Genomic DNA, 9233 nt, shown 5'->3' with positions numbered 1-9233 from the left:
CTAGTTGGGACTCCTATGTGTACTAGATTAAAACTCACCAAGGATGATGAATCAAAGGAAGTGGATCAAAAATTGTATAGATCTATGATTGGGAAGTTGCAATATGTAGTGCACACAAGACAAGACATTGCACTTGTAGTAGGAATTGTAGCAAGATTCTCAGCAAAACCAAAAGAAAATCACATGATGGCAATCAAAAGGATCATTTGATACTTAAAAGGAACTAAAGAATATAGATTATGGTATAAACTTGGAGGAAAATTAGATTTAAAGGTGTTCATTGATGCAGATTGGGCAGGAAATATTGATGACAGGAAGAGCACAAGTGGAGGAGCTTTCTTTCTTAGAAAAAGGTTGGTTTCTTAGACAAGCAAAAAGTAGAATTGTGCATCTCAATCCATAGCAAAAGCTGAATATGTTGCAGCAACAGTAAATTGCTCAAATATTGTGTGGTTTAAACAATTATTGGAAAGTATGAAGCAAGAAATCAAAGAACCAATTGTTATGTTTTGTGATAACACAAGTGCAATTAACATTTCCAAGAATCTAATGATGCATTCAAAAACCAAGCATATTTCCATAAAGTATCACTTTGTTAGAGAATTGGTGCAAGAAAAGGAAATAAGATTGGAATATGTGCATACAAAGGAACAAATTTTTGACATATTCACAAAGCCTTTACCTAAGGATGCATTCTTGTATCTAAGAGGTAAGTTAGGGGTCATTCCCCTATCTGAAGCTCACTAAAATACAGTTTTTGTGATGCATCAATAGGAACAAAATTGAAGATCTATTAGTTGATGCAACAAACCAATGAAGACATTGCATATGAATAAGTACATTAGGTACAATGCTATTCAGTTGTTTTGAGTTATCTTTGGCATGCATTGTCAAAGAGAGAGAATATATACTGTCATATCTGTTACTCTCATATCTATCATATCTTTCTTAAATTTTCAAATAATAAGAGTTTGTGTAAGAGGGAGAGATTATATGTAAGAGGGAGTTTTTTATTTTGTCATTAAAAGACTTGTTTTCAAATTTCATTCTGTTATGACATGTTGTGTTGCCATCAATTCCAAAGAGGGAGATTGTTGGATACAATTGTTCAATTGTGTGTTGTCTTTGATGTCACACAAATGTCATATCATTCATCAGATAGTGTCTACCAAACTTAGAAGGTTAGAAGGCAAAGGATAGTATCTACCGAGCTCAAAAGGTCAGCAAGGCAATAGACAGTTTCTATTGAGCCCAAAAGGTTAGTAAAGATAGTTTGCAGTGTCTACTGAGTAGATAGTTGGTTACCGAGCTTTCAAGGTAATCAAAGAAATTTAGTTCTTACTGAGCTCACTCGATAATCGATGAAAATATGACAAAATCAGTTCTTACCGAGCTCATTCGGTAATTGAAGAAAATGTGACAGAAATAGTTCTTACCAAGTTCACTCGATCATCACAGGTAATTTGAAAAAGTAGTTCTTACCAAGTAAACTCATTAGCCAAAGGATTTTAAGGATATTGTAATGTTAACCGATTCAAGAAGGTTAACTTTGAAAATTCCTAGAAGCAGTATTTACTGAGCAGAGTCAGCCAGTAAAGGATTTCATTGTCTTATGAAATAATGTTTATTTGTTTAAGAGTAATATCTGTAGCCGACTGATGAATGGTTTATTGGTAAATGTAATATATAAATGGGCCGACTTGACAATCTGAATGGTATAAGTAAGAGGTCAACACTAGTACATTTGACCCCATTTTTAGACCAAAATTTTTGACCATCTATTAAAATAGAGTCAAATTGGTCAGAATAAGCAAGGAAAAATGTCTTTTTTTTTTTAAATCCATGCCCGTATTGGTCAAAATTTTGACCAACACAGGGCTTATACATCTAAAACAAAAGAACATTTCCCACTTTATGTCTTTCATGTGGGTTCATTTCCATTTGCACGGGTTCATTTGGATTTTCTATGAATTTTCACAAAGGGTAGGGTTGCTGTTGAAAACGGATCCAAACCCTACTATGATGAAGGGATGTTAGCTCTCCTAGGTCATCAACTGTTGAAACCCCATTATTGCTAGTGGGTAGTTATCAAATCCTTGATTTAAAATGGATACCAAAATCTCTGTTAAAATTGTCATCTACTTGGATGGATCCTTGAAAACTAGTCAGAGGTAAAGGATCTTGATTTACTTTCTATGTCTAGTTTCGCCTATGGAGGATTAGATTTTAATGGTTTTAACTCTGGTAGTTGTGTGTTTGTGCAGAGCATTGTGTTCACCATGTCTTGCTTATCTTTTGAGTTAGATGGTTTCTTCTAGCTATGTAGATCTATTCTGCTGTGTGCTCACATTGTAGTTTGTATTCTGTTTGCTACCAAAAATTTGGCTTTCACGAATGTCCAAAATGCTCCCTTTTTTTTGTTTGTTGTTTATCTCAATCATTAGCTGAAAAAGCTACTATGCACAGTTTGTTTATTCTATTAACCAGTTGAAATGATCATTATATGTTGAAGAGAATACAGTAATAAATGAGGAGCATTTGAAATTTATTCTATCAATGTTTTTATCTATTCATTGGATCCACAAGTGAGCACTCTTGGCACATATATCGAAAGCCAGTCATTCCGCCTACTATATAATATAAGAATTGACAGAGGGCTTTCCATTTTCTAGCATCTTTTCCACCAGACTGAATGCATGCACTATTTCTCATCATAGTGTTTACGAAGAGCTCTTATTTACATCAAATTTTAATGTCCATAGCATGCAAATCATTTCTCATAGTCCTATTAAGTAAAATCTAGATTCTCTCCAATGAATTTCATGGGTTTTTCTTAAAATTACTTGGTTGTATAGGGTTGCATTTAGATTCATAGTATGTTGTAGGTTCCAAAGATACTAAAGTTATTTTTGACTTTGTATTGCTTTATTGCTTTTGTAGTACTATGTTGAGGGGAGATTTGATCTGGTAAAGTTCGTGAAGATAGTGCAACAAGAAGGATTATATGTCAGCCTTCAAATTGGTCCTTATGTTTGTGCTGAATGGAATTTTGGGTATAATTTTTTGTAACTGATCTATATTACATGTGAGGTTCTGTTCTTTCAAACACTCAACATAGTTTATTAAATGTGGATATTAATGTTATTGATCAATTTGCAGGGGCTTTCCAGTTTGGTTAAAGTTTGTCCCTGGCATCAGCTTCAAGATAGATAACAAGCCTTTCAAGGTGATTCTCTATGAAATGATGACACTTTTAAGACTTATAAATGCCTTGTATCTTTACAGGATTTTAATGCATAATATTTGATCCAGTTTCTCATGTTCAATAAGTGATGAGTATTGCAGATGGCAATGCAAAGTTTTACATCAAAGGTTGTGGACTTAATGAAGAGTGAAGGGCTCTTTGAGTCTCAAGGTGGACCTATTATTATGTCTCAGGTGTGTGTGTTTCTTACAACATTACCATGAATCTGTGTTAAGGCAATTTTTTCTATCTTAAGGCCACTGATCTTACAAAAGATCAATGAAACAAGAAGAGTTTTAAGTGTACATCTGTATGGAATCAATGAATACCCTAACCTACTAATTCATCCTCTTTACAGGTAGAAAATGAATACAAACCTGATGAAGTGGTGTTTGGGCCTACCGGGGCATCATACATGAACTAGGCTGCACAAATGGCTATGGCATTGGATACGGGTGTACCCTGGGTTATGTGCAAATAGGATGATGCGCCAGATCCTGTGGTGAGTTCTATTTCATACAACCCATTTCTATTTTGAGGCTTGGGGACTATAATGCCTCTATCAATTGTGATGGTTAGTTTGGAATTATCTTGTGTCCTTGCAATTACACTAAATCCATTTCATCAGTTCAGTTTCCTAGCATTTAAGTTTTTGTATTTTAATGTAATGTACACATATCCAAACAATTGAAGAAGTGGTAAATAATGTCATGTAAGCTTTTGGGTTTCTAAGGTGTCTACATGTTATTTTATGTTCCTATAATAATTCGTGTTGATAATCTGAGTATTCAACACTTCAACCCTTTTGTTGAATATTGTTGATAGATTAACACTTGCAACGGTTTCTACTATGACAACTTTGTACCTGACAAACCCTACAAGCCATCAATGTGGACTGAGGCATGGAGTGGTTGGTACAGATCATTCCCTCTTCTCAATGCTATTGAATTTTGAAAATTTCTTATATAGTGCTATTTGCAGTAAGTAGGCAGTTGGTCTCCTTGATGGCTTGCAGATTCTAGCTTTTTGAGAAATGATAGTAAAGTGTTTTCTTTTTTAAGTTTTAACCAGTGGATACACTGAATGCCATTAACATTATAATTATAAGTTCACTATCTACTATTTTTGTAGGTTTATAGAATTTGGGGGTACTACTTCTCATAGACCTATTGAAGATCTGACCTTTGCAGTTGCTTGCTTTATTCAGAAAGGAGGATCATTTGTGAACTATTATATGGTAGAGCTCACCTTGAAGCAAATGGGTTATCCTAGCACATGCCATTCTTATATGGCCTCATTTTTTATATTAATTCAGTTTCTCTTCTTTGCAGTATCATGGTGGAACAAATTTTGGCCATACTACAAGAGGACCTTTCATTACAACTAGTTATGACTATGATGCACCTATTGATGAATATGGTATGTTTTGTCAAGCATGAGATAAGACTTATGCTGATATTCTTCTTTGTTAACAGTGTCAAACTGGAACAGAAAATTTTTTCTGAATTACATAAAATTCTTAAAGAGGAATACATTTGTTTATCTTTATAAAAGATGAGGTTTATATCCTGCTTTAATTTCCTTGCTACATTAGGGTCAAATTTAAATCAGTTGGATCTTCAGTATTTTTAAACATGTAAATTGTTTTGAGCTTGGTATTTTTATTCTATCTCAAAAATACTGTAAAGTCTTTAGGAATTAGAACATGAACTATTGTTCTTTTCCTTTCTTTGCAAGGCTTCTGAGGAAACCAAAGTGGGGACATCTTAAGGAATTATACAAGACTATAAAGCTTTGTGAGGCTACTTTAGTTAGTGGTGATCCTCAAGTTAACTCTCTTGGCATTTATCAGCAAGTAAGTTGAGCATGTTGACTGGTTTGCTACTTTATAGACTATTTTTAGATTGAACTTTAAAGTCTCATTTGAAAAAGGGAAAAAAAAAATTAAGAAGTTGATAATGATATTATAAACACAATGAGCTGACAACATTGTCTTTTCAGTCTTATGTGTATTCTGCAGGGCGTGGAAGTTGTGCTGCTTTCCTTGCAAATTTTGATGCAAACTCTGATGCAGCAATCTTTTTTAACAATCGACACTATCACATCCTTGCTTGGTCTATTAGCATTCTCCCTGACTATAGAAACTCAGTGTTCAATACTGCCAAGGTGATAGTTAATTTCTTTAAAATGCCAATGTGCTTACAAATTAAGACTATCTACACCCTTTATTTTTGAACTATGATCTACATGTTCTTATTTGATCAAGTCCTAACAAGATGAGGGTTTCATTGTTAAGTATGAATATTTTGGAATTATCCTTGCTACTCTTATTATTGTTTAATCTTGATACTTATCTGAAAGGAGCAATGTGCAGGATTTCTCTGTACTTTTTCATTTATTGAATCATGTCGTGCTTCTTTGTTAAACTGGAACCTCTCTCAATAATATAATAAGTGTAGGGGTGCCATTATCTTATTTAAATGAAATGTTCAAACTTGCCTATGAAAACTTTGTTACTGTTTAATCTCAATGCTTATCTAAAAGGAGAAATGTGGAAGGATTTTCTACATTTTTTCATCTTCACAGTCAAAATTTATTTATTAAAATATGATCTCTTCTAGAGTGCATTATATTTCTTCTATACATGGATAGAATGTATTTGAATTACTTCAGTTGCACATGAGTTGCAGAATTTATGGCACTAATAAATTCACATGCTCTATGACAAGTTGTTGTCCAAACAACTCAAATGAAAATGACATCTGTTAAGGGATTTTCTTGGGAATCATTCCAGGAATATGTTACCTCCAATGCGGATAGCTCTCTCACTACAATAGGTTTGATGGAGCAGATAAACACTACAAGAGATAATACCAACTACTTGTGGTACACTACGGGGTGAGATATACCTTTTCCACATCTTTTTTTAATGCTATAGTTTTCTAAATGGTTACCAAGGTGAATATTTTATCAAACATTCTTACTAATTAGAATGATTGTTTTTTGTTGGTTTCGATTTTCACATTGTTAAGATTTGTAACTGTATCTTAGAAAGGTTAGAAAATTAATTTTGTTCTAACCCATAGATCACAAGATAACTTTAGTTGATCTCTTGCATGCTTATGCTTTTTGTAAAATATTTAATTCAGTGTCTTGCATTCGTATATTTTCCATTTTTGGAAATATTTTTCTTGTTGTTCCTTGCTTCTCATTTACGCTTCACATTTGACTTGTTTTACTGTATCCATATTGATTGTATCTGAGCTCTGAATGCTCTTCTATTTTAACAATTTAAGTTTTTGACTCCATTAAATATTAACATGTTACTCTTGATAACAAAGGAATATTTAAGGAAATCATAAACAATTATTTTCCTTTTTCTTCCAAGTAGATCTATTATTTAATGCTTCCTCCTAATTCTAAATGTTTAATGTTGAATTGTGGATAGGAAGACTACTTGATGAATAGTCATATGGTTAGTTTGTAACTTTGTTTTTTGAAAATGAATCTAATTTGTTAAACAAGAATCTTGAATCAATTCAAACCCAAGAGTTTTCTTTTGCTAGGCACAAATTGGCAGTTTCACATATTAATACATTTGTTGTATCATGTATGGTATAGTGTTGAAGTTGGTGAGGATGAGCCTTTCATAAAGAATGGTGGTCTTTTAGTTCTTTCTGTAGATTCAGTATGTGATTCATTGCATGTTTTCATCAATGGAGAATTTGCAGGTATAAGATCATCCAACATCCCTGAATTCAGAGTGTGTTTTCTAATTTAGTGATACTAAGTCAGACAATCAAAGTGGACTAATAATTGCTAGTTTGGTCTGTGTTTTTATTTTTGGTTTTTGGATGTTGAGACATAGAAATTGAGGATTGGGAGGACTTTTCATGTTGGATTTATGCTTTTGATAGGCTCTCAATTTGGAAGCAAGGAAAACCCTAAAGTGAGATATCCATCCGATGTGAAGCTTAGGGTTGGAACAAACATAATTGCGCTCATGAGTATGATAGTTGGTTTACAGGTTTGTTTCAAACCACATATGTGCAGTTGCTTCTATATTTTTGTCTTATTTGGCAGATGTAGAAGTGAAAATAGTAGGTGTAGTGATGTTAGTATCTTGTTTTATGTCTAATTTCATGTATAAGAATTTAGTCACTAGTTGTTTAAGTGAAATGAAATCAGATATAATATTACTGGTTGTCACTATAATAGTATAATGCTTTTCCACATTAGATACTAATTCCTGGTTTATCTATTTATGTTACAGAATATTGGACCCCATTTTGAATCTTGGAATATAGGGATTCTTGTCCACTTACCCTTAGTGGCTTTAAGGAGGGAACACGAGACTTGTCGATACAAAAGTGGTCTTACTAGGTATGAACCATGTTAATGCAAATTTGTTATTTTTTTTTCTTAAATAGGATACTATAATTTGGAGAAGAAAAGAATAGTTTATATACATTTAAATTTTTAATTATGGATTAAATTATTTAGATATGATACATGTTTTTGAGAGCACAAATAGATAAGTAATAAAACACAATTGAAGTCATCAATTTTGGATCAAATATGTCATTTTGTGTCTTCCTGCTAAGCTGGTGATATTTGTACTTTGCTTAATATATCACAATTTGAACTAAAATTGATTATTTTTCTTTCCAAACATCCCAACAGCAACATATTTTTTCTATATATGTCTTCGCAAATTATAATAACATGATGACTCTACACATTTTACCTATGACCAATGGACCTAGGTGTCTTTTAATTTTTTTCTCTTCAAATTCTAGAACAAGTTAAGTTTCTTCCTTAATATTCAAGAATATGAGCATTAGTTTTTGACATAAAGGATGTTTTTTTAGAGTTCAAATGTAAAAGGGTGAATGGTATTGAATGGATTACAAATGTGTGGTACAGATTTCTAGGAGAAATGCTTGTTTGGAATCTCGTGATTTATTATGATTGATAATACAACTCCAGCTCATTTTGTAATATTTTTCTATGTATATGCATATCTAATTTTTTGTGCATGCAGGTTGGTTTGAAAGGTGAATCAATGGATCTCCATACAATAGATGGGCATTCCTCTATTGAATGGATGAAAGGAGTAGTTGTCCCTCAGAGACAACCACTAACATGGTACAAGGTATGCTCCTGATGTTAAATGTTAAATCTACAATTGTATCAGCAACCATGGGAACCATAAAAAGGTTTGCAAAGTTACAATTTGTGTACTTTGTTTAACATTTTTCATTAAAATTTAAATTATTACTATACAGGCAACATTTGATGCATCGGCTAGTGAAGATCCAGTAGGATTGGATTTGAGCACAATGGGTAAAGGCCAAGCATGGGTAAATGGTCAAAATATTGGACGGTATTGGCCTTCTTATCATGTCAATGGTGTCTTCTTAGATGGATGCAACTATTAAGGAACTTTTCGTCCAAAGAAATGTGCTAAAAATTTTGGCCAGCTATCTCAACGCTGGTGAGATTTCTTATATTTTTTGTGTTCAACTTTCTACTTGATGCCAGTTTATGGATGATACTACAAATTTTGTGGTAAAATTTGAATTTAAGAGCTTTAAAAACAAAGAAAGATCTACTAAGAGGAATATGTAGTTGATAGACAATAATTTTTGTTTTTTAGGTATCATATTCCTTGATCCTGGTTGCAACCAATTGGAAACCTGTTGGCTTAGTGTATTTTGAATTTGATTGCTTGGATTTGGAATAATTTGGTAGCAGATATTATTTTTGTTAAGGGAAGTGTTAGGTATATTACAGTAATGGAATTCTTTCCAGGGCATTTGATCCTTTTGTGACTGCCTCTGAAACAAGTCAAGCTATCAAGTAGCACCTCTTAAACTTTGTGAGATCAATCTTGACTATCGTGGCATTTTCATATTCTACATCTTGGTAAATCATAAATCATTGTCAATTTTCTTATCATTTGTCTATTGTACAACTAGGTAAGATA

General features: G+C 32.8%; 1 protein-coding gene across 1 annotated transcript; it reads left to right on the top strand.

The window, feature by feature from the left end:
* The first annotated feature begins 2229 nt into the window (after window positions 1–2229).
* Window positions 2230–8685, top strand: LOC149563075 (beta-galactosidase 2-like). Its single transcript, XM_089828064.1, has 14 exons — window positions 2230–2244; window positions 2941–3053; window positions 3160–3226; window positions 3346–3438; window positions 3726–3746; window positions 4070–4158; window positions 4376–4481; window positions 4576–4663; window positions 5265–5410; window positions 6039–6142; window positions 6866–6975; window positions 7162–7271; window positions 8289–8399; window positions 8533–8685. Exons 1-14 carry the CDS (start codon window positions 2230–2232, stop codon window positions 8683–8685), a joined length of 1326 nt encoding a protein of 441 aa, XP_089684190.1.
* The last annotated feature ends 548 nt before the right edge of the window (window positions 8686–9233 follow it).

Source organism: Cupressus sempervirens, chromosome 4 (genome assembly GCF_028749045.1).
Source record: "Cupressus sempervirens isolate cs-2001-9-10 chromosome 4, ASM2874904v1, whole genome shotgun sequence".
NCBI lineage: Eukaryota > Viridiplantae > Streptophyta > Pinopsida > Cupressales > Cupressaceae > Cupressus > Cupressus sempervirens.
Note: the sequence above shows the minus strand (reverse complement) of the source record. Positions and strands in the feature narration are given on the sequence as shown.

Bases quoted from the DNA above. Each gene is read 5' to 3' on its own strand.
- LOC149563075 (XM_089828064.1), top strand. The intron at 4,482-4,575 runs GTAGAGCTCACC...TCTTCTTTGCAG, and splicing joins CATTTGTGAACTATTATATG to TATCATGGTGGAACAAATTT. The intron at 6,976-7,161 runs GTATAAGATCAT...TGCTTTTGATAG, and splicing joins CATCAATGGAGAATTTGCAG to GCTCTCAATTTGGAAGCAAG.